General features: G+C 35.9%; 1 protein-coding gene across 3 annotated transcripts in view; it reads left to right on the forward strand.

Moving 5' to 3' along the window:
• The first annotated feature begins 6266 nt into the window (after positions 1–6266).
• LOC114144540 (myosin-10-like) overlaps positions 6267–26263 on the forward strand; it is a 72876-nt gene continuing 52879 nt past the window's right edge. For 2 of the 3 annotated variants that reach the window (XM_028017474.1, XM_028017477.1), the window contains exons 1-3: positions 6267–6437; positions 9820–10203; positions 21850–22006. In XM_028017474.1, the coding sequence (XP_027873275.1) occupies positions 9859–10203; positions 21850–22006 (502 nt within the window). In that variant the 5' untranslated portion in view covers positions 6267–6437; positions 9820–9858. Of the gene's footprint in view, positions 6438–9819; positions 10204–21849; positions 22007–26263 lie in introns of those variants that run through there. The other variant, XM_028017475.1, reaches the window with a different exon arrangement.

A 26263-nucleotide genomic window follows, 5' to 3' on the forward strand; every position in this document is an offset into this window, starting at 1 on the left:
GAGGGAAACAGAGAGAGACGGAGGGGTGGAGAGAGCTGGAGAGAAAAAAAGAAGAAGAAGAAAGAGAGGGGGAGCGTTGAGGGTCCCTGGCAACACACTGTGTTAATCTGTGCACAAATTCATGCACACATGATGGAAACCTGTTGGAAAGAACCGGGTTTGAAATTAAAGAAACAAGAAAAAGATATAATTTTTCTATTATTAGTCATGTTTTTTTAAATATATTTCATAATAATAACAATAATAGGTTATATTTACATTGCCCTTTATACCTCTGGATCTCAAAGATAAAAAAAAGCAATTGCAATGGAAACAAATAATTGAATAAATGCATAAATAAGACATTAATACCAATATCCAAGAAAATTTAGCTAAAACAGAAATGCTTTAAGTAGGGATCCACTGATTTATCGGCCAAATGGTTTATTGGCAACGATAACCTTAATTTTAAGAGATCTGTGATCAGCCGATACTTTCATGTGAAGTCAATCGTCTCTCAGCAAAGGCCTAAAAATCAATTGCTCTCTTCTTTTGCTTTGCAGTGAAAGAGGTTTGACTGAGAGATCGGCCCATCGGCTCATGTCTGCACATTTGTATTCCACAATAATCACCACGCTGTTGCCAATTCAGCGACTTTCTTGCTATATTTAGCGACATTTCAGAAAAAAAAGAAAACGAAATCGGAATTGGCAGGTCAGACATTTTAAACATCGGTGATCGGCCAGAAAATCGCAATGTAATGTGATTATGTTTGCGCGCCCTCATTAAGATCCTAGCTGCAGAGTTTTGTTTTGCTAGGAATCCTAATGAGAAGAGAGTTTCAGTAGTCCAGTCTGGAAGAGACAAAGGCATGGACCAATTTTTCATTGTCTGAGAGGTAGAACATTTTATTTTGAAATGTTTCGTAAGTGATATATCACTTCCAATAGGAAGTCTTTCAAAGGTGGTTAATATGAGAACCAAAAGTGATAATAATAATCATAAGAAGAGCCATGTGCATCCAGCCACTAGTCAAAAACAGATGTGGGGTGATATGGATGAACATAGCGAGGATTTTCAAGAAAAAAAATCAAATTTTTGTTGCTAAAAAAAGAATAAAATCATTTTCTAGACCAACAAAACATAATAGATCATATTCTTATGGAATACATTACTAATTGTTGAATGATTTTATCACCTGAGCTGTCATTTTCTCCAGCTCCTCCAGAGTTACAATGGACCTTTTGGCCCTGTAGGTTCTGGTTAGCAGCCATTTCCTGGTAGGTTTAGAAAGAGTAGAAAATGGAAAAAACAGGATTAATAATAGTAATCATACACAGTATTAGTATACATGCTTTTACCTTTCACTCTTCAGGTGCAATTAAATATTTAAACAAAATGCAACATTGTCCGTCCTCTGTCTTCTCTGCAAAAACGTATGTTGGAGGAAAAATGGAGTTTTGAGTCTGTAGAGAGAAAAATAAAGTCACCAAAGCACATTGAAAAATCTAAACCTGGCCATTTTCTTGAAATGTCCATGAAAAAACAACTAGATTAATTTAGATCTGCACAGGAAAGAACAATCTGCATAGATCTGTGCAGCTAGAAGCTACTCTGTATCACATTGAAACACCATGACACATTTGTTCCAAAATTAAAGTTACTTTTCTTGCACTTCTTGTGAATCTGTAGATATGATAACTAAATATATAACTTAAACGTCCTTCACATTTATGATAGAAACAAGTATCACTTGTCAAAAGAGAGACTTTTTTACACCTTTATTATGGTCTTTTTTTTCTTTCTTTTGTTTTTTTTTTACAATTGTTTTGTATGTATTACTGTGTCTGATGCAGTTCTGCTGTAAAATGGCCACCTTCCATCTCCTCCTTGGTTCTGTGAGAATCCAGCAGATTTCTGAGCCGTTCCACAGACTGATTTGAGGCATTAGATGCTCTGAACCAGAACTCATCCAAAGACGCTGCCTTACAGGCTGTACATCTGATCAAAGAATCACTGCTAAAAAATTTATTTTTCTGGTCAAATTTTCACGTTCTGAGTTTTACAGCTTCTGTTACAGCGACTTAGAATCCTCACTCACACAAATTAAGGTTTTAATCGAAAATTAAAATACCTCTGACCTCTTTTGTGATCTTTTATGTGATTTTATTTTCTTGTAAGGTATTTGTTTGTGTGTGTTTTATGCTCAAGAGGAACCAGAAAGGACTAATGCAATCTGAAAAGTTTAAATATTAGAGATGGAAGTGACAAATGGACCAGAAGAGCTAATTACAGATAAAGATAAACCTAACTGAAAGAAACAATGTGCATAAACAAACTAAAATGGCAGTATATGAGCAAATAAACATCACAGAAGTGATCAAAACAGAAAAAACACAAATTAATTTAAGTGTCTACGGATCATAATAATCTCTATCATAATGGGTAAATCAAGGATTTAAAAACAAAAGTCTTATTTTTAAATGCAGGATTCATATGCAAACAAAATAAGGGACAAAACATCCCATTTAAAGATCTCTGTCATATTTTCAAACTATAAAAAATAACTATAACATTAAATATAATTAGTATTAGCAGTCGTATTTGACGACAAACAAAACTAAGGGTTGATGAATTTGTGACTAAAATGTGTTAACACATTGCAAGCCAACAGGTTATGTAATTAAAACAAAGATTTCTATAATTTACTAAAAGATTTCATGTCCTAAAAAAGTCAGCAATTTAAATGAGATGAATTTTATCACTGAAGTCAGGGAGGATAGTTCAGAATTAGGTTCAGTGGATTATAAATGATCTGAGATCAGATATTTAAATTAATCTGTGTTTCTTCCATCAGGTTCTCCACTCTGAACTTCTTCCTCTCAAGCTACTAATAAATAAAAGTTGCAAGTAAACCCCCCAAAAGATATATCCTAATATCATTGAAAAATGCAAAAGAAATACTTAAACTGCATAAAATGTATTTTCACAAACTTAATTTGGAAATTTAGTAAAACTAAAAACAGCACCACAATTTTGTGAATTTAAGATTTAATAAGCAAAATGCTACCCTTTGTAAACACTATGCAGTTTTATAACTTTACTTTTAAAAAAGGCAAACTTTTAATATTTTTGCACTTTTGCAGTATAATAATTCTGTTAAATTATTGGGCATTTTGTTTACTCTTTATTATAATTTTTGTTAAGCTAAAAATAATACAAATATTCATAAATTTCTCCACTGTGGGACAATAAAGAATATTTATATTCTATTCTAAATAGTAATAGATGGATGGAGGAATAAGTCCTGATGGTTTAAAAAAATAAAAACAGATAAAACTGATTTAAAAACCATAAAATTCCAACAATATTTTTTCAAAACCCAAAGCTTCATGACAGAAAATGCACTGATATCAAGTGGATTGTCCAAAAGCAACCAGAGACCAGTATAGATGTTGTGAAGTAAAAATAGTTTTGTTATTTCTCTTAACAATTTTATTTAATTATTTTACTCATTTAACCACATTAGTTTTGTTCAACCTGTTAGAGTATGAAGGCTAGAGAGTCTCTGCAGAACCAGTTAGATAGGTTTCCTGTTTACCTCTCCCTGCAGCAATTGCAGCAGGCTGATAGCGACAGCAAGGCACCAGAATTTGTTAACAGAAAAGAACAGATAGTTTAGATAGAAGTTCTGAGGCTTAAGAAGTTTCTCTATGGAATAATACCAGCTCAGAGTTTTAAGAAATTGATGCACCTGCTGGATATTCTGGTGTGACAATGTTCTTGTTATGCAAAATTGTTCCATTAGCAAACCTGATTTTTTGGAAACTCACATATTTGATCAAGAATATGTTTATCATCCAAGGAGTTAACTGACCCTCCAGTGTGATTATGTGGCTTGTATATTGTTCAACTGAAACTGGAGTGACCACATTGTGTAACATGAGTTCTTTATATTGTGAGGACTTGCAGCTCCAAATCAGAACTCAGAGCAGCTTGCTGCTTTGTTTGTTCTCCGTCTGCAGGCGAAATAAAGCTTTGCTCTTTGCCATTTGCCAGAGTCTCAGCCTGATCTGTTATTACACAAAATTTTTGTCTACAATGTCAAACATTTCTGTGTAAATTATACCTGGCACTGGAAAATGCCTGACAAAAAATAAAATAAAATAAAAAGGGAAACAAAGTACAAGTGAGGAGTGGAGGATGCTGCTGCTGCTGACAGGTCTATTATGCCACAAAAGCAACTGGAGAAGCCAACAATTGGGAGAGGGAGCTGTCACAGCGGTTTGCAAAATGGCAGATTTCTGCACAACACCAAAGGGTGTCACTCTGTCACTCCTCAAGACAACATGAAAAATAAAATCCACATCTGCCTCCAGTAATACCAGATTTACACATGTACAGTTGTTTAAAGTTCGAATGTGTTGTGTTTCATGACAGTTGACTGTTTCAATTGAAACGAAGGTTGGCACTTTTGCACACCAAGAACAAGTTGGAGGTGACTGTACTTGCACTGTGCAGTGCTACACCTGTTATTGAAATATAGGCAGCATAAATAATGCAGAAGGTTGTTTATGGGCCTCAAGATTTACATTACAACTCATCAGATTTTACTTTTCAATGCTGCTGTGCTTCTCTGATAGCGGTGCAACAAGTGCAATGAGGCAAATGAAGTAAATTTACAACAGAGAAAGGTCTCCAGGTTGTAATGCACAGCTGAAAGGAAATAGAAAATGCTAAAAGATATCACATGGATTCCAAAGTGTAAACACCCCTTTAAATATGTGACGTTTTTGTACCTTTAATGTGACAGATAGAGGTGTCCAAACTTTTTGTCACAGTGGCCAAAGTTGTGAAGTGCAAAAGTATATGTGGGCCAAGAAAAAAAAGTAAACAAAGTAGTCCATTTTTTCTAATATTTTGTTGGAAAGGGGTATTATTCATTGTAGATCCCAAACTTACTCTACGTTTGCTGTATTAAAAGAAAGGCATCTATTTTTCTAATTACTCTGGGCTCAATTGAACATATTTATTTAAAGTTATAAAGAAGAGGGTTCGAGTCATTTTCTTTCGAAACACTTGCTGTATGTAACCGAGTTTAATAAATTACGTTCTATTTAACGTAATTTAATGTTCTATTTATTACAAAAGCTTGGTTATAAAAAGACGTTTGTGTTGTACGTAACATCTTCCATCGTAAAAAAAATATGCCCGCATTAATTTTACCCTGATTACAAATAAAAAGTAAAGTGTTTAACAGGAACATTTCGTCAGTTGAGTTTACAGTAAAGAACAAGTAACAAACTTCGAATCACCATGACAACTAGTCTGGTAATATTTTATGAATGGTTCTCTTGCTCCCCCTTGTGGCCAACTGCATGTAGTGCCACTTAGTTGTGTTTAGGGTTTCATGTTTTGTAGTTCCACGTTGGATACTTTTTGTAATTTTTAAGGATGAGAAATTGTAAATTCGTCAATTTAGAACTTCTTAAAAGAAAGCAGAGAAAAACATTTTTTTCTCCTATTAGTCGTGTTTTTTCTGCTTTCATTTTAACATCTCAGTAATTCAGCCCACATTCAGAAACATACAAAGTATAGGGAGAATTAAGATCTTACAAACAAGCAGTTTGGACAAACACTGATAAAAGTGTTAGTTTTGCATCCCAAGAGGACTGTACTGTCAAACATGGTGGTGGCAGTATCTTGTCTCTGTTGCTGCCAGTGATACTGGTGCATTTCATGTGGTTATAAAACGTTTCCTGTCAAAGTGCCGCCTAGATGTTTGAAACATGGACTTCAATTGTGTGCCCAGGACAAAAATCCCAAATAAACATCAATGCTGGTTTTGAATTTTGAGAAACAAGACTCTGGGCCTGACATCATCTGCAGCTTTTACTGTCTCTAAATGACACAGCGGACTTAGCAAAAAAGACGTTTCAAAATAAGTTATGTGTGTCTGGTGTTTTTTTGGTTAAAATAAGTTTGTTATTTATTCACTAAAATTACTGAGCGGCAGAGTATCCAGACATTTTACTCAGAATGGCAATATAACATTATAGTGTGGTAAAACTACTCCTAATAGTATTCTCCCACCCAAAAAAATGTAAGTAGTTGCTATCCACCTCTGTTTTCGCGTGCGGTAACTATCAAACTTTTAGCATAGAATTCCACTATTTCTTCTTTAACCAATCATGACACAGCAACGGACTTTGACAGCCAATCAGGATATGGATTGGCGTTGTAGGCGTTTCGCTCGGCGGTGCGGCGCATCCATCCTCCCTGTCCGGGTAGAGTTCGGTTGAGAAGGTGCTGGATGGTGGTGGGGGGTGTACCACTGATGAGAGAGCGGCCGAAGGAAGGAAGGGGACGCTTTAGTACGCGCTGAAGGACTGTAACGTTAATTCACTGGAAACCGAGCAGAAACACCAGGGCAGAGGTCCATCCATCTCCCGTGTGCGGTAAGTTGCGGAGAGAAGCCCGGGCCAGACGTTGTTTTTTTTCCCCTTTTTTTTTTCTGGGATGTAGCGGCTAGCAACAGCCTCCGTTAACGTTAGCTAGCGGATTATTGTGCCATGACTTTTTAATGATGGAGGACCTTCAGCTTTGCTAATGTTAGCTGGCAACGCAAAGCCAACGGCTTGTTTCAAGCTTTAAAAAAAATATATATTTTTGCTTAAAGAAGAAGTTTATTGTTTAAGAGCCGGTGTGGTCGCGACGTGGTCATTGTCCTGCTTTTATCCCGAGCCAGACGTCTTTGAGCCACCCACACCCATGATGGGATTTGCAAGAGAAGGCTGAACAATTCATCCTTAACTCCTGTTTTTTCCTCGGCATTTTCTACTTTATTTTCATATCTGGCAATATTATTAATTATGGTGATACGCCCCCTCCAGCTGGATCCAGCAGTTGAATTTGACTGGAAATAAACTGAGTTCTCGCAGGCATCTTTTGGGATCTGAGGCAACTTTGAGCTAACGTTAGCGAGCTAATTTAGCCGCTGCAGCTGTTTGGCCTGTCCAGGGAGAAGATCAGGCCGGGGAGAGATGTTTTCATTCATAGCCAACCTTTTCTAGATGCTAAACATTTTTACTTTGGTGCAAAAATTAACAGTATATCTGTACAGTTACGTAGAAACATGTGAGATGACATTGACTGAGGGGGGGGATGCTGGCAGACAATAATCAAAAGCCAAACTGATCCACCATCGTGTGACCTGACCCAGATAAATATCTAACCCCTGCCTCATTTCAACATGGGATCAGGCTGCATGTTAAAAAATATATCTGACCATGCTTTTTGATATAGCTGAGAATTATATTACAAATGCAAACTAAGCCCTTTTATAAACACTCAAATTTAAACACTCACTACACATGTTAAATGTTTGTTAATCAGGAATGAGTTTTAAGTTTGATTTAACGATTTTATATATTAACATTGAAAGGAATTGTAAAGTTTTCTTACTTTGTAATAGTGTAAAAAGTAATCTTCATAGTTTGATTGTAATGTTACCATGGTTACATTGCGACTCCATGACTTCAGTTTGCCCATAAACGCGTCTCAGCAAATAATAATCAATTATTTCTGCTTGCTTTAAGCTTCGCCTCTTCTCCCAGATTCAATCACATCTGAATTAAAATGCTGTTATTGGTGCTGATATTCTGAACAGAACCTTATTAAGTTCTGCTTAAGGCCTCATATGACCTGCCAAGTTACGAAGCACACTTTATAGAAGTTTATTGCTGCAGTCAGTGCTGTACTTGTGTCCACTGTGGGTTATATAAGTAGCCAGTCATTGTTTCATCCAGTTATACTCGTCATTACTTATTAATTATTCTTTCATAGATGCAACAATCAGAGATTTTTGTGGCATTTTACATATTTTGTAAAGCTCTCGCCTGTACGTTTTGTTTTCTCTTTGAGAAATATAAATAATAACAGGATAATTTTTTATGCTCTGTGGACAAAATAACCTCTTCAACTTTTATAGAAAAAGAACATTCTCAGAAGTGGCTCAAATTAAAGATTATTTTACTAATCAATTGTTTTGATGAAAACATCGGCACATTCTACAGATTTTTAATTTAATGACGTCAGCCTTTTTTACACAATATTAGAAGTACACTAAAATATGCAAGTAATCAAATAATTTAATCCGATGAATCGTTTCAGCCGTACTTTTTGACACATATTTCCACGTGGATGTGCTTAAAAATTCAACCTGCATAAACCTGAGTATACAGTTGGACGGATGGATAAAAAAATTAATAGATTGATTAAGAATTGTTGGAAAGATCTACTGATGATGAATGAATACACATTTTTGAGGATGGGAAAGAAAATAGTCTGAAAATGTAAATATTTCTGTGAATCCATTTTTTCCCCCATATGTGTCCTGATCCATTGTTTCCCCCAGGAAACTTGCTCAGACCTTTGGTAAGTGCACTAGGACAGTCATCCATGTTTTTGTGTTAAAAAATGCTAAGTTGACAGGAAATTTGAAAATCTCCCTTGGTTATATTATTGGAAGACATTATTATCAATATCTACAAAGTCTTAAAATAGGCAAACATAAAGAAATATAATAAATATAATATTTTTTTACTACATCCTGATTAAAATGACTAATATTTTATGATCCTTGTCAATTTATTCACTGAAGTTCTTGACATGTAAAGATAGGCAGTGGTTACAGAGCTCTGGTGAATGAAAAATATATGTACCATATATATACATATATGTGTGTGTGTGTATATGTATAAAACACAAAGAGCAGATCATTCAGTCTGTTGCAGTGGTATGGTTTTAGGCTTATTGTTTATTTAGCTATTATTAACAAGTGATTGCTGTGGTAAGAGGAGAAAGCTAGAAATATATCGCTGCACTTGACTCTACTGTATGGCTAGCTCCATGGCTAGCTCGTTGTTACTGTCTCTTACTCTGCAGTTGTGGAGTCACAATGTCTGGGATCATGAGCGCCCCCTGCCATGACGCCATAGAACTGCCTGCCTCACCTTGAATCTGTTCTCTGCCGTTTCTGATCGCTCCTCAGCACACGAAACACGTTACACACACAGTTGGTCACAACAAACACTGTACATTATATGCATAAGCTAGATTATGGAAAATCAGTTCATAAATTAAATGTTTTTTCGCCATTTCATTGGCGATGTACAGACAGGAGGAACATGCTCCCATAGACTGGCAGCCAGTGCAGTTAGCGAGAAGTTGCGCAATCAGCTCACTGCTGCCTCACCTGCTGTGCTTTGGAGCATTTGAATGGGAAAATGCGAAAATTCAGCGATTTTGTAGAAAAAATAATCAAAATTGGTGAAGCTAAATAAAAAATAAATACTTTACAGTACAAACCACAGGATGAAAATAGCAATATAAATTATTTTATCACTATATTTTTCCACCGAAAGGCTTATAATACACAGGGGGAAACTACCTGAAATGTAATGAAATTCTAGACTTTCCTGGACTTTATTCTTCAAGAATCCAATCATCTGCAATTAAATGTGACCTCTTAAACCACAGGTGTCAACCTCCAGTCCTCAAGGGTCGGTGTCTTGCAACATTTAGATATGCCTCTGCTGCACCACACCTGAATAGAATAATTAAGTCATTAAGGCTCTGGAGAACTTATCTACACAAGGAGGAGATAATTAAGCCATTTCATTCCAGTGTTTTGTACCTGTGCACATCTACCTGCGCTTGAGGACTGGAGTTGACACCCCTGTCTTAAACTGACCTTTGGCAGATTTGATCCAAATCAAAGCTGCGTCGTCTTTAGTGTGAACGATAAATTGAAGAACTTTAATTTTCTCCTCCCTGCAGGTTGCCCCAGATTGCCGTGCTTCTGGTTTTCCAGCAGTAATGTCACAGAGGAGTGGGCAGGATGACCCGGAGCGGTACCTCTTCGTGGACCGTGCCGTCGTGTACAACCCTGCAGCTCAGGCAGACTGGACCGCCAAGAGGCTGGTGTGGATCCCGTCGGAGCGCCACGGCTTCGAGGCGGCGAGCATCCGTGAGGAGCGCGGGGATGAGGTGGTGGTGGAGCTCGCCGAAAACGGGAAAAAGGCGGTGGTCAACAAGGACGACATCCAGAAAATGAATCCGCCCAAGTTCACCAAGGTGGAGGATATGGCTGAACTCACATGCCTGAACGAGGCGTCGGTGCTTCACAACCTGAAAGACCGATACTACTCCGGCCTCATCTATGTAAGTACAAGGAGAATTAAGATCTAATGGACATATCAGGGTAAGATTTTATGGAATCAGTGCAATTTACCAAGCTTGGATAATAACTGCATGATTTGCTTCTGAGCTGGTATTGCTTCCAGCAGCACTACAGAATAAAGTGGATATAAATTATAAATGGATAGAATCGTATTTTAAAGTCCATCTAGCATGCTGTCAGCTTCCTGATATGGATTCTTTTAGGATGCTTCTCTTTTTAACGTTTACACAGAATGCTCTGGTAGACAGACACCGTGGTGCCTGCTCAGGACTCAGAGGGGATTCAGCTCCCATCTGACCCTGGGACAGCAGCAAAAAGAGCTAATCAAAGTTTATGAGTGATCAGGACATGTTAGCGTTAACATTGCTTTAAAGCTGCAGTATGTAACTTTAATAAAAAATATATTTTTACATATTTGTTGAAATATGTCACTTTGCTGTGACAGATAATCAGTGAAAAAATCCAACTCCTTTGTCTTCTCCCAGCGCTCACTATAATATCTAGAAACATCGGAGCTCATAGGAGAGTTTTAGTGCTGTCAATCATCCTCTCTGTTGCGCTGCTCATCCCTCCCTTTCAATCCTCTAACTCTCTGCTACGCTTCAGCTAGCAGATCCTGTTATGAGTGCTCAGGGTAGTTACCATGGCAAACAACTTACCTGTAACGGTAAGTTGTTTCTCCACAATTAGCCCTTTTAGAAGCGAGTACTTGGGGTTGATTGACAGCACTAAGGCCCTCCTCCTGGCTCTGATAGCTTGTTTTGGTCAGTAGCATTGCATTTCTCCAGTAATAGAGAGGAAGAAGATGGAGGAGATTCATCTTTTTACAGATATTATACTGTCACAACATGGTGATTGTTTTAACAAATATGTAAAAAACATTTTTATAAACATTACATACTGCAGCTTTTAGTAGTTTGAATAGGGAGTAAATACATTCACTCGGTGACGAGTTTAAGAAATGTGCTGTAATTTTATACCTCTCAACAACTCTGTTTGTTATTATTGGAGGTTAATTGATTCATCTTAAAGGGTTTCATCTCTGTTTTCTTTTTGTGTTTTTTTAAATCTCTTTTTCCAGCTGATTTCATAGGTGCTCTGTTCAGAATAACTGGCCTTTAAAGCAATTTATGTAATCTGTAAAAATGATAAATTCCCTCTAGATTATTCCATCAGTGTTAAAAAACACTGGTCAAAGATAGAAAATATTCTTTTTAACATTCTCTCTTGTATTAACACTCTTTTCAGAGGAATGTGGACTTAGAACATAACTTGAGGAACTATTATTATTTATTATTACTATTATTGCACTCCAAATATGAATATTGCAATATGAATATTGCACACATTGATATTGCTATGACGATATAATTTTGATATATCGTGCAGCCGTGATGGATATGATCACTTTTTCTGGTTTTATTTTTATTTTATTTTAATCTGGTTAATCATTTCTAGAGCTGCATGATTTCAACATTGTATGTAATTTGGACGCTACTGCTAAAAATTGAGATGATGTTGATTATGATATATTTTCCAGACTTTGTCCAGCTGGTCAAATACATTATTTCCTGGATTAAGCAGAATATGATAGACAGAGGATATTACTTTGCTATTGTGAGGATTTAAAGTCAGAAATTGCTGTGATAATTTGTATAATAGTTCATTTATTTAACCACGAACGTTGCCTCAAGCATTGTACAAACATTTCCAACTTATATACAGAATTCCATAGTCCAGTCCAGTCACACTGACAGATTAAAAGTCAGTTGCTTTCATCCCACCTGGACTCAGAAGTTAATCTCAATTTATTATGCAAACTGGGAAAATGTTTTCCATCTCAAAGTCCAGCTGATTGCATGGAGCCTCTGATTTTGCAGCCATTTCTCCTCCTGAACAATCATCTGTTGATGCTTAACAAGCTCTCTTAGCTCTGGTCCATTTCTACATAAACATCAGACTATAACAGCTTAGCATTTGATGTGAAACACTAGAGTCTAAAAGGCTGTCATATCCCACATAATCTGCTGATTTCCCCTGTGATTATGACCCACTAAATGCATTCCTGGAATAAAATGCACATGACGCAGGTTGTACTCTAAATGCTTTTTGCTGTACTTGTTGAAAGACTTTATATTTTAAAGAGATTATTGTTTTGTTTGCAGCCTAAAGGCTCTTCTGGCATGTCATTTCATAATCTAATGAAAAGAAATACAAGTTGAACATTTATATCCTTAAAAAATGCATTAACATAACATTACATTTCAATAGTAGTGCAACTCTCCTTCTTATTCCTCCTTCTTTTGACAACAACAGAGATCAATAGTTATATAAATATAGACTGTGCTGTTTTTGCAATTTGGGTAATGGATTCTGCTGAGCATCTCCATGATCTGCTGGTCAGGTTCTTGAAACTCTTGGTGTTTAGTTTGATAATACTGACGGTTTAGTAATCCTTTAAAACTACTCTACAAACGAACAGTGAAACAACAGTCACATTTAAATAAAAGCAATACATTTAAATATACAGAATGAACACTAATGCACCTGACTTGTTATTAGCCAAACACACATTAGCCAGTTGATCTGTTGTTTTTCTCCCTGTTTTTTGAGGTCATCTGTGCTTTTGGTGCGATTCTTCAGCCTGTCTTCAGCCTGTAATGTGTCCTTTCAGTCTGTGCTGAAACATACAGAAAAGTAGTTGTTTTTTTAAACGTAGAAATGGTTTGGGTGCGTATTGTCATTCTCCAAACGCAACACTTTACGTCACATGTCGTGACTGGAGGTTTTCGTGTGATCTCTTCACTGTGAATGTCCCTGTGGGGGGAGATATGAGCCCTGCCTACAACGATCACATCACAGCGGCTAAAACAAGACTGATACTTTTCCTTCTGACTTTAGTCCTTGATTGTGTTCATGTTTAAAATTATTTTAACACTCCAGAGGAAAATCACCATTTTCTGTATTTCTACAATTCATCAGGAGATGATTATGTTCATGTTGCACTGAGTAACACAAAATAAAATAAGTAGATTTTCACATTTCTAGGTGCAGAGAAGCCAAACTTTACTTTAAACACAGCCTGCTCATGAAGATGTTTGTTTTCAGAGCACAGTTGTAAAATGCAGCAGCCCCGACTCGAGCCACATGTCTGAGCGCAGGGAGGCCCGTGCTGAGTCACATGGGAACCCAACAGCCATAACAGAGCTTTTTGTGTTTACTGATAAGCAACATCTGTCTGCTCAAGTAACTGAATTTTCCTCCGGTCCTGGTGTTAAAAAAAAAAAAAAAAAAAGCTTGATTAACAAGTTGATTTATTTCAGTTTCTGAGTGTTTTTTAATTGATCTGTATCGTCACAAGCAGGCGTTTCTTCTGCTGGAAGACATTTTTTACGACTTTATTCAACTTCAGTTGAATTCTGTCCTTTCAGTGTTGAGCTCAAGAAGAAGAAAGTTTTAATTAGAGGCTGCAGACGTGTTGGTCAGCTGATTATGGATTTCTGCATGTCTTATTTTGTGATCCCTTAAATTGGACAATTGCATAACTCTGACTACTTCGTATTTCACTCCGGAGCCAAACGGTCGTGTTAACACAGTAGGAAAAAATGACTAAACGAATAGAAAAACTACGAGTACTGCTTTGGTTGATATTAAGAAAAGTCATACGGTTTGTTTAATTTGCTGCCAGGCGCCGGTTATTATAAATTCAATCTGTGAACAATCAGACATGCTCAGTTTGCAGGGAGCAGAAATGGCAGCTCCAATCTGTCTGTTAAATATTAATGTCAGTATGATCTGTCAGCTGTTTTACCCACAGAAATCATCAGTCAATTACTGAGTCAAGAAATATTTTTGCTTTGTTAAAGAAAAACAGTAATTTAACAAACTTTTCTAAATTACTGACAATTTTTCTCTTCCTTACTGAGTTATTTTAAAAAATTATTAATTTTATTTAACATTTAATCAGATTAATTGATTGTTGAAATAATACTAAACTAACTTGGTAATTGAATAATTATTAACTGAAGTATGCAGACTCAGCAAAAATACTATTTACTAAAAGAAAGGAGCAATAATTATACCAAAAGAAAAAACATATTTTGCATTTAAGATAAAAACCTTTTTTGTTTGTAAAATATTTGAGCTTTACCTGGTTCAATTTCTTTAAAAAAAAAAGAACAAAATCTTCAGTTAAGCACTTTTTGGTTAATTGTAAAAAAAAAAAAAAAAGTTTACAGATTAGCCCTACATTTTATTGATTTTAAGTCGAGTTTTTAGTATCATCCTTCTGGTTGCAGATGCATCCTTTGCTATAAATCAACCAATCACTGAATCAATCAAGTTTATTTGTTTAGGACATTTCAGGAAGATGCTTCACGTCATTAACACACCATATTATGGTCAACAGTTGTGAAAACCAATAACATACTTTACATTTTGTTAAATACCATTGATAAAATAATCAACACACATCAAATATGTTGGTCAATCTTCCATTTGTTATGGTTTGAAAGCAGCTTGGTTTTAAACGGTCAGTGTTTTCCATTTCAAGCAACTATAATTACCCTCTTTAATGATATTCTTCCAGCTACTTGTTCAAACACCTACTTTTATGTTCCAGAACAGATCCCGTAAGAATCGATTAATGGTAAACATGAGCAAATTATGGTCCTTGCCATGTGCTGCAAGACAATTGTGAGGTCAAAGTAGCACCTGTGTCGTTCATACCTGTTGTTAAGAGGCGCTACAGTTACTGCAGCCATGTAGCTTTGGAGAAAATGACAGCTTAAGAGCAGGGATGGCAGGAGAAGTAATTGTGGAGGAAGTGCAGTATTACAGTGCAGACGTAACAACCCTGTTTCAGCGTAGCAGCTTTAACTTGAGGTGTTTTGCAACACTTGTAGTTGCTTTACATTCTTAGGGTTTGTTCAGTCATACAGACTATCACCTGCTGCTCTTAATGCTGTACAAAATGCTCCCCAAAAGGTTAGCAACCCCCAGTGATGCCAACTCCAAACTCTACTGTTTTAGCACACGCTACCATTTCTGAGGTTGAGAAAATCAACATTAAGTCCTAACAAAAGGCGGCTGCTTCAAGCTAATAAAGCTAAAGGAGACTTATTGAGTCATGGATGTAAGGGTGGGGAATATGGACTTAGGATTTTATTACAATATTTTATAGTACAATTGTGACAACAATTAAAAATTATTATAAAAAAACTATCAATTCCTTTCTCTTAAGTGACTGCATGAATGAATTCATATATAAATGTTGTTCTTGAAAAACATCCCTGTTTAAAATAAGCTTCTTCAGGACCACATACATAAAAAGTTATTTCCATTGCTGAACCGCAAATAGAGACTTCATTTAATCATATTTTCTTATTTACTGATATTTATTGATGCGCTTGTGGGTAAAAAAAACATCAGAGAAAATGGTAAAAAATAACATTTTAGTCGTTTCTCTTAACATTAACTGCAATTTATTGTGACAAATTTATCACAATAAATGATAAACTATAAAATAATTGCCCATCCCTACATGAATTTCAATAGTTTTCCACAAACTAAGTATTCTTTTAGTCTGGGTTTGTGGTAAATAAGTACTGCAGTGTTTTTGTTCTGCTTGCTTCAGGTTAAACATCATAGTAAATCTCTCATGGAGGCTTTTTTTGGTTTGCTGATCTGTTTGTTTTTTTCTTCAGGATTACAGTTTTTAATTTCAGTGGAATATTTGATGTGTGTGTATTTGCAGTTAAATTTTCCTTTCTGTGCCCTTGCAGACCCTAATAATAAGTTAGATTAATGCAATAACATAGCAAAAACAATTGTTGTTTTTCTCTGATTTTCTTTCTTCCTCTCGTAAAGTTAATCTTTCCGTTCTTGTAACTACAGTATTAGTTACACATTGGAAAATCTGATTTTAAGTAATTAGAAACACTCAATAATAAATTATTATAGCCAAAGCTGTTTTCCAAGCCTTAAACAGGAATCAAAACAGAAGATTATGTTTTCTATCGAAAGGAAGTCTTCATGGAAGAAAGTAAATAACAGGATTTGTCTTTGTTTATATATTGGTAGGCACTGCAAAGCCTGCTAAGCTGTAGCTGCTAATCTTTACCTGCTTTGTTTACCGTTCCCTAAAGTAAACTGTAGATGCACTGGCTCAACAGTGGAAGGCATTGTGTTTATTTAAGTCACATTAAGGCTGCCTCATTTTAGAAACTGAAAGGCACGTTTAAATAAAGTTTCATTTCATCTCTAGTTTTTTTTTCTATAGTCTTCTATGTGTTTTTCATATTATTCTTTTGGATTCACTGTCAATGTCCCAGGTTTTTGACACCTGTCCCAGTCATTTGAAAACATTTGTGGCCAATTTCCTTATAGTTAGCCTTTTTGTATAAAAGTAAAAATATAAAAGTGCTCAGAAGGATCATGTTTTCTTTTTTTCGATACCTTTGATTGAATGTCTTGCTGGTTTCTGCTGAATTTCACTCTGGGTCAAACCAAAATGGTAAAAATAAAAAATGCCAAATGAGTGGAATGACCAGCAGTGAAAGCATCAAACCGTCTTCTTCAGCTTTTTCTGAAAAACTTTACTAATACTAAAAATAATTAGCAGAGTCTTCTTCCCTTTGTAACAACTTCCCCACTGAAGAGTGTTGTGGTTAGTGCAACATGGTAGCTTGATTTGAATCCAGATCAGTAGCTTCTGTTTAAATCTTCTGCAAGTAACATTTGTTTGTTTGGTTTTTTTTACTCATATAAACATCCACTTTTCTCAGCAGCCAGACTTGCATAAACTCCTTTTTCAAAAACACTTTATCCTGCATATATATATACAGTATATATACACACAGTGGTAAGATGTTTGTCATTTTAATTAAATTATGTTTGGAGTAAGAATCTCAAGATTTAGAGGAATTCAATACTGGATATTTTTGTATGTCTAGCAATGGGTAAAAAAAGTGTTAAATGAATCAGATGATTATTTCCTGTTAAGGTCATTTAAAACCCTGTTGGTCTTCTTACACCAGAATAAAATGCTCTAAATCATTGCTTGTTTCCCCACTGACTGAGAGCCCATTTATAAAGCTCAAATTCAGATTTTCAACCAGACTTTTCTTTTTTTTTTTTTAGAGAATTACGAGGCAGTGCTGATATTGTTAAACCTACTAGTAGAGGAGATGTGCCTAGGCCTGTCGCAATAATGACAAATTGAAAAGTGATTTATCCTTTTTCTTTTTTCTCTTGCTCTTTTCTACCAAAACCCGGATGACAGAAGTCTTCAGTCTGGTGTTCTAGTCTCAACTATCCCTCTTTTTGTTTTACAAAGACTGCAGAATTAATTTTATATGTTGTTTTGTTTATTCATTTTTGATATTTAAAATGTCTTCAAGTTCCAGTGTTAAATGTTCATTAGAATTTAAAGTTTATCAATATCTGAGAATCAGTTCTTGCATTATTATGCCAATATTACCTTTATATTTCTTGAAAATGGTTTCAAAACAACAAGATTATTGTTTATCGCAATAACTTCTCATCTTATTGTCCAGTAAAATTTGTTATGACAGACGTAGATGAACCCCTCTTGCAATCTTCAACCAGGCAGAGTGCTTTTATGGCTGCCAACTGGTGTCTTGTTGTTGGCGGTGTAAACCGCCAGCTAATCCTCCCAAATACCCCCTGGGGTACGAAGTTAAGGGCAGCCAGCTGAGTCATCCCCCTCCCCTCTTCCTGTGGTTCCCGCTGGTTCAGTAGATCACAGATCGGTCTGCCTGGCGTTGCGCCCACTATGAGGTCGTTTCTGGAGGGGTTAGAATGAAACGGACCAAAATCAAACTGATGTCACCAGTCAGTCATACTCAGCAGAGTGGAAGTATCTGCAGTATTGGTGGGTATGATGCTACAGGGGGTTGAAGTTTACTTGGCAGATACTGTGGGAGGTTTCAGAGTAACAAATCTGTATCACCAGACAGCTGTACAGAGTCTAAGCATCCGTGCCCATGGAGGAGGGGGTTGATGGCCATCTGGCAACATTCCCCTATCCTTTATAAATATGAGGTTTAACAGCACAAGAAGATTGTTATTGATGTGGTTATCTTTTAATTTAAACAGTTTGAACTCAAAAAACACTTTATTTTAGTTTTAATTGTCAGTGTTGCATCAGATTGTTATGTTTTAGCCCTTTAAGGCACATGTGTCAAACTCAAGGGCCGTGGGCCAAATCCGGCCTGCCATAGCTTTTTATGTGCGGCCCTCTAGGTTGTAGACTAAACACTAAGTGTACTTAAATATTATGTTTTCAATCAAATTAATGCAGTTTTTATCTGCTTATTGCCAAATTATATTAATCAGTTTTTCCAGTTTCTTGAGAATTATCGGGGAAATTCATGCAAAATCAACAAATCCTCTCACTTTTTTTGTGCTAATACATACTGTAATTGGGAGTTTATTACAGATTTTTCTACAAAATTGTCAAAAGCTTTCTCATTTGTACTAAGCAGCTCCCTCAGCCTTAATTGATGTCAGATTATAGTCAGTGATCTACATAGCGAATAAAAAAAGTCACATTTACCATCATAAATAAGCTCAAATACTGCAAATATTTTCAAATTAGACTGAAATGATGTTTAATAATATTATTTAACTTAAAAAATTCATTGATAATTTAACAGTCTGAACAGATTTTATTAATACATTCTGGCACAACCGTCCCTTTAAGAGCATTCATGATCTTGATTTGGCCCAAAACAAAAGTGAGTTTGACACCCTGCCTGAAGGCCTAAGTTTCAAATCTCTGCCTGGATATTTTTGCTTTAAATGCCCTGTGAGTAAATATATTTGCCCATTTCCCCATAACAACTGGAACTTTCAATATCTAGCAGTTATTTACGATTTACTGTCTATTAAAAGAGTGTTTCATCAGATTATACTGAAGTAAAACATGCTCCCCACAAAGACAGGAGTGAAATTACCGTAATAACCCGATTATTGGCTGGAAAGTGCAACTTCTCCCCTTTCAGAAACAGTTAGAATTTTTCAGATAGCGCAAAAATATTGCAGAGTCACAGTACTGGAAAGTTGGCTTGTAAAATTGTGTCATTAGTGACACCCTTGGGCCTATAAGGGCTAACCTAATCAATATTCTGGATTTATTACTCAAGATAATACAGGGTATATTCAGTGTTGACATCACGTCATATGACAGATGAAAATTGTTAAATCTTTTTCCTGTGTCATGATTCAATGGAGTCCAAAACGTTTTTCCAAATGGGTTTGTACGCCTTGGGGCCTTTCAGGGTGTCTGACTGCCATGGACAAGATTAGTCAGGGAATGTGTTTATGTGGCCAGACCAAGCCAAGCACACAAATCAGAAACGCATAAAAACGATCATGAGGAGAAAAATGAGTTTGAGGGGCACAGACAGAAAATCAGGTCTTGTTAGAATAGCTTTTATTTGCAATTGTTGAGTTTTAAAACGAAAGACCAGAGAGAAAAAGATATGTGGACATTTTATGGTTTTTAGCTTTCCACGATTATCCATCTAAATTAATCTGTGAGCATCTGCAGCATAGTGGGTTGCACTGTGAACCCCATGAACTGTCTCAAATTAATGTTTAAACAGCAACAGCAATCTCAGGGATTAACCCTTGTCTGTCTGCTCACAAACTTTAATTAATTAAAGTCACAATCTCCTGTATTCTGTTTCCATTGTCAAAGGTAAAACTTGCTTTAATTTAAAGCAGGAAATCAGGATTTTCTTAAATGAGGAGCGTTGTTATTGCATAGTTGTGTACAAACAGCAATATATTGCTGCGTGAATATTTCACACATTTAACACAACAGTAATACACATATGCTATAATATCTAAGTAATGCAGATATTTCCATCTTAGAACACCAATAAACAACAAGAAAATAGGATTTAGTTGTTTCACCAGTTTTATGGGACTCAGAAGACCCTGTTCTTTTTCAGAACTAGATTTATGATGTGTGGCACTAGTAGCAATGATGGTATTTGCCTTCATTAAGTGGTACTAAGAAGAAATTTTGCTATCAACAAGCATCATCAGTGTTCACAGTTCATTTGCCCCATGTCCAAGTCTTTAAGGAGAACGTCTTAGTCACGTTCCAAGTCATTTAGGGTTGAATCAACGTCAGATCTTAAGTCTTTAATAGGCTTTTTTCAAGGAAAGAACTCTGTTTCTTGAACTGGTTTGGTTCGGGTGCCTATGAACTTTGGTGCGTTTTTGAGAGCCAGTGCCCATTTCTACCTACCATGCATTGTCAACAGTAGATGTTACAAAGACAAAGACAGCGTAGGAGCAAGATCTGTGTGTTACTTCTTGTTTATCTTCCTTTAATTTAACAATCCACAGACCTTTCAGCATAATATAGTTTTCACTCTTACTGCACATAAAACAACAGAGAAGTAGATAACTTCCTATGAGGTAATTCTTGAGATGCCTTGTCCCTGCTTTCCATCACTCGTTACTCCAAAATAAAATCAGCTTCTGACATTCCTCAACAGACTTCATTTAACATTCTTAACTGCTATGCTTGTTTGTCTTTGTTTGGTTGTCAAGATTTTTTCTTCAGCCATTGACCGGTCCATTCGTCTCAGTTCGTGCAGAAAAAATAACTAGCTCAGTTCATGCTGTGGAACCTTTTCTTTTCTATTAAAACATTCGTCAATGGTTTGAAAACACGTTCAGGATCCAGTACAGACTCATAATTGTGTTGGTGGAAAAGAACTTCATGTCCACTCAAAATTCAAATTTCTTCCAACTCACGTCACACATTGCTGTTCCCATCTCTTGCAAAGCCAAACTCTCAGTAAAGTAAAACCAATAAGCACCAATAAACAAAACAGACAATCCCTTCAACTATATTGACCAAAGGCATGGTGGTGCCAACTTCAAAACAGTAGACTGAGAATGAATGCTGATGACCATTGACCTCCGCATTGGGAGATCAATGGTCGTCTAACCTGTCCCCCAGTTCCAACACCAATAGAAAACCAGTGGGATTTCCTTCAAGATATTTCAGTGACGAGGCTGCTACTTCTACTACTACAAAACAAAAAGCTTAATTAGTAATTATTTGACTGAACAAACCAGTTCCACAGAGTGCTGGAAGGTCCTCATTGTATCTATGAATGCTTGTGTGTCTCAGATCTGCAAAATATCAGGAGACGCATCTTTGTTTTAATTAAATTTTTTTTCCTGGCTGTAACTTGATCTTTACAGGGCTAAACCTTAGTTTCTTTTCTGTACTTCTAAGACAGTGGCATTTCAGACCATTTGGGAAACACCAATGTATAACTTGTTTCATTAAAAAAAACCTACTACATTAGCTTGAATAAATGTCAGATGGATTGTAAATGGAGCTACTTTTGGAACTGTAATATTTTACTCTATTGAGTTTAATTACTTTTATACATCTCGATTTGGATGTTACTATGTATAAAAAAATCACTTAAATCTGTAATTGTCCACCGTTTTCCACAATCCCTGCTGTCTCCTCTTCGATTCACATGAGTAAACATTAAAACTAAGAGATACTATCTGTGACGTTAAACCCACTCTGCAGCCAGTTAATCTATTATCTTATCTTTTTTTAGACATACTCTGGCCTCTTCTGCGTGGTCATTAATCCCTACAAAAACCTGCCCATCTACTCGGAGAACATCATAGAGATGTACCGCGGCAAAAAGCGCCACGAAATGCCTCCTCACATATATGCCATCTCAGAGTCTGCATACAGATGCATGCTGCAAGGTAAGTCTGAGTTTATCGCTCTCTGTCCACCAGACTCACAGGAATTACCATCGTAATGCACATTAAATGTCATTGATTGTCAGTGATTTTTAAAGATTTTGTTTCTATAATCTGTTTTTCTTAGCAGAATTAAAGGTAATAATCCATAAACAGGTTTTCTGTATAACATTCGGCTTATCTGAATTATCTTGATTTTTTTTGTTAACTAACTTTGAAGCCGTAGTGCAGTTTTCATTATCTAGGTCAGGGTTGTCCAATGTGTGGCCTGGGGGCCATTTGTGGCCCGTCAAGTGATTTTGTGTGGCCCCCAATTACAATTAAAAAATGATACAAATTTAGCCAACAGATGCAGATTGAGAGTTTTAAAATGATCACCAACATAATTTTCTTACAAATTATTTAACTAAACTCCAAGAAAAGGTAAAACCGCATTTATCCGGAGACTTTTCCTCAAAAGCCAAAGTTGCTGCACACCAACCAGCTCTTTTTTAAAAAATTAAACTTGGCTAAATATAGCAAGTGTTTTGAAAGAAAGTGACCCAAATTCTATTATTGTTACTGAAAATACTGTAGTTATTCAATTAAATTTTCAGTTATAAAAAAGAAACTGAAAACCTTTTAAATTAATCACAAAATTTCTGAAGTTTTTTTTGTTTTTGTTTTTTTAACTAAATGCCTTTATTTTAATACAGCAAACGTGAAAAATCTACAACGGCGTATTAGGGTTGTTATAGAGAAAAAAAATAGCACGTTGCTGCCAACATTTTTAGATTAATTAAAAAAAGATTTTCTACAAAAAACCTGAAAAATTCAGAGTTTTAGAAATTCAGAAAATTTCAGAATTTTGTCTAGTAAATTTTTTAAATGAGTCACTAAATTTCTGAAGTATTTCAAAGAACTTAAATGTCTTTGTTTTAATACAGCAAATGTACAAAATGTACAATGCCGTATTAGGGTCATTGTAAAGAAAAACAAAAGAGTAAATTTCCACCAAAAACAATCAAATTTTGAGAATAATCTTAGAATTTTTCAAGATTTTTGTGGAAAATTTCTGAGTTTTTGAAATTCAGAAAATGTCAAAAAAAAATTCTACAAATTTTTTATTTTTTAACCCCTCCAGGGGGTCTTTTTTTTGTGGGCTCTAGTGTCCCTTATATGACAGTAGGCTGACAGGAAACGGGGAAGGAGAGGGGGGAAGACATGCGGCAAATGTCGTCGGGTCCGGGATTCGAACCCGCGACGGCCGCGTCGAGGACTCAAGGCCTCCAAATACGGGTCGCGCTAACCACTACGCCACCACGGCACGCCCTCACTTTTTTTTTTTTTAAATGAATTTCAAAATTTCTGAAGTTTTTGGTGAAAATGTACTCCATCTCATATTTTTTTATTTTTTTTTGATAATGGTCCTGATACACTGTCATAAAAATCCCTTTCAAGTTTTGGATGTACAATAAATATCGGGCCACAAAATTTGCTAAATTTTATGTTGGGGTTTTTTTTTTTTTGGTTCGCAACTCGTTTTGGCCCATGTGACAAAAAGTTTGGACATCCCTGATCTAAGTTGATATTTTGTTTGTCATGTTACCAACAGTTGAGCTAAATGTTTTGTAATATTGTTTTAGATTTCCATGGAGATAAATATGAATATGTGGTTAAAATGATGAAGTCCTCATTTTAATTGTTGGTGAGGGAAAGTCCAGAGTGAGGGCAATCCAGGCTGAAGGATGTTTTCTAAGATCTGTGGCTGGCAGCTGGCAGGTTTCCAGGCTCTATAAGCAGCGACTGACTAGGATCAGACCAGCAGGAACAGAGAGGGTGACCCCATTGTGCTTGACAATAGATTCATTGTATGATTGTGAGGGCTGAACAGTGGGGGTGGAGACATACTGGACAGTCCTGTCAGTCCTTTAAGGATTTGCTTTCCGCTTGTTGGTGTGCAGAGAAAGATTTTGATCGCATGTTTGCAAGCTGTAGATAGCAGAGTATAATAATCAGCTATAACTGGGCACCACAGATCAGAGATTTTAAGAAAAGATTTAAGTACTACTAAAATTAACAACTTTGAGAAGTGTTTTTTTTATTCGTTTAATCCAGCTGGTTTTATTTGAGAGAATCCTCTATAAACTACAAGATATGTTTACTTGTGAATGACAACGTATTTTTATTTCGGTGCAAACAGTCATATATTACCCATAATTGGATCAGAAGTGTTGCTTTAATTCATTTGTTTTATTTATTTTTTAAATATTTAGGGTATTTTTGATATGTCCTTCATTTTTTATATATTTAATGTTATAGATATTATTATTATTGTTATTTATATTTTTTATGTTATATTTGTTTTATAAATTAAAATTATGACATCTGAGGATTTTTTTTTTACTTTCTTTCATGCAATTTATTTAATTTAATTATTTTATTTATTTTTTTAAAGATTTCAAATATTTTTTAAGTTAAATTATTTCTTTACTTTAAATCCTAATAACATTTTTAGATAAAAATATTATTTATGGTTATTTGAAACAATAACAAAATGATTTTAAGTAGAGATTTTAAACTTGGCTTGACTTTGGCTTCTTCTACACAATTAGCGAGATAACACAGTTAGCATTATGAAATCTAAACAGCAGTCTCTGTGTATCTTTCAAAGCTTTGAGATTTCCAACATTTGCCAACCTTTCCACATCTTCCCTCACCAGCACTATCAAATATTGGGTTTGAATTTTATGTCGTGTTAAAAGCGACTTTCTTTTTGTACCTGAAAAATGTTGAAATGACCAAAGCTGCAAAAGTTAGAAATTATAAAGCAGCTTTCACACTAATTCTGAGAATACCTGACTTTGAATCCTCTTGGCATCCTAACTGCAGCATGTTGCTCCCACAACCTGGTTGCACCTCAGTGTGGGGTGTTCACAGATTCAAACATTGAGTTTCTTCCTAATGGATCAGAGACGGTGAAGCAGAAAAATCATCTAAGTCCGGTTTCTATTTTGCATTTGCTGTTGGCATCTGAACTTTTGTGAAACCGTTCATATAATCCAGCTGGTTTTATTTGAGAGAATCCTCAACTACAACTCCAAGAAACGTTTATTTGTGAGTGATGCAACATATTTTTGTTTCCGTACATTGAATACAGTCTTCTAACTGCACTAAGCGAACATCTCCAACCTCCCAGACTTGACCAGATTCTCCACTATCTTTCTGATTGTAGCTGAATTAACAGATATGATGTAAAAGGAGGTTTTTATGTTGGAGATTAATGGAGGCCAGCTGCTTTCAGCTGTGCCCTGAGCATTTCAGCAGCCTGGTTAATAAAATGAAATATCCAGCTGCATAGTTAAGCTTTGGAGCATTATTGCCCTTTATCCAAACTGGCAATTAAGTTATTGGAAAGTTTCTGAGTTTGAGATAGTCAGACAAAATCACTGCTGATCAACTTATTTCACCCCGTTGCATAATTCTTGTATCTAAACTCTGAATAATTCATCACATACCTGTGTTATTTATAAGCTTCTTTTGAAAGCTGTCCAGAGTCGGTTTGTTGCTGAACTTTAAGTTTATGAAGTGTGGGACTGAAGCAGATTGCCAAAATCAGTAACAGAAGGGTGACTAACGCTTGCAGAGATCCGATAATTACTGCAGCATTAGAGAGAAGCCTTTTCGCTGCTCAAATAGAAAGTTAAATAAGGTGTTGCCGAACAAAGACGGGGTGAGCAAGGAGACCTCTAGACATCTGTTATGGATTACACTTCCTGATACGCTCCATAACTGTTCTCAGTGTGCCAACAGTTTTCTTCACTGACGTATGGAAAGCTGACAGTATCATTTGTAGAATTGGAAGCAAATACGTTTTGTTGCTTTGCATCAACATTGGGACCACAGGAGTTTTTAATTCTACGGGTGGGCCGGGTTCAGCAGTGCTTCATTGTCCCAGGTGGAGTTATGAGACAAGCTTTCTTTCTCTCAGTGAATAGAGATAGAGCTCTTTCTTGACTCGTTCCCCTGATGTTCATTTGGGGCATGAGGTCAAGTCCAGTTGGATTCATCTTGTTTCAGTAAGATTTTCTCCAAAGCAGACATCTTTATCCCATAAAGATCTGGACAAAGCAACACAGCCTAAAATTACACAATGCGTTTCATGTGTTTGCAGTTTCTCAGTTTTCCCAGCACTCCTACAAATCTGTGAACAAACAAGCTGAAAAGTTGAAATAGTGCAGGTCACAACCTCACCAAACAACTGGCAATAATTACGTCTGT

This window comes from Xiphophorus couchianus, chromosome 5, assembly GCF_001444195.1.
Source record: "Xiphophorus couchianus chromosome 5, X_couchianus-1.0, whole genome shotgun sequence".
Classification (NCBI taxonomy): domain Eukaryota; kingdom Metazoa; phylum Chordata; class Actinopteri; order Cyprinodontiformes; family Poeciliidae; genus Xiphophorus; species Xiphophorus couchianus.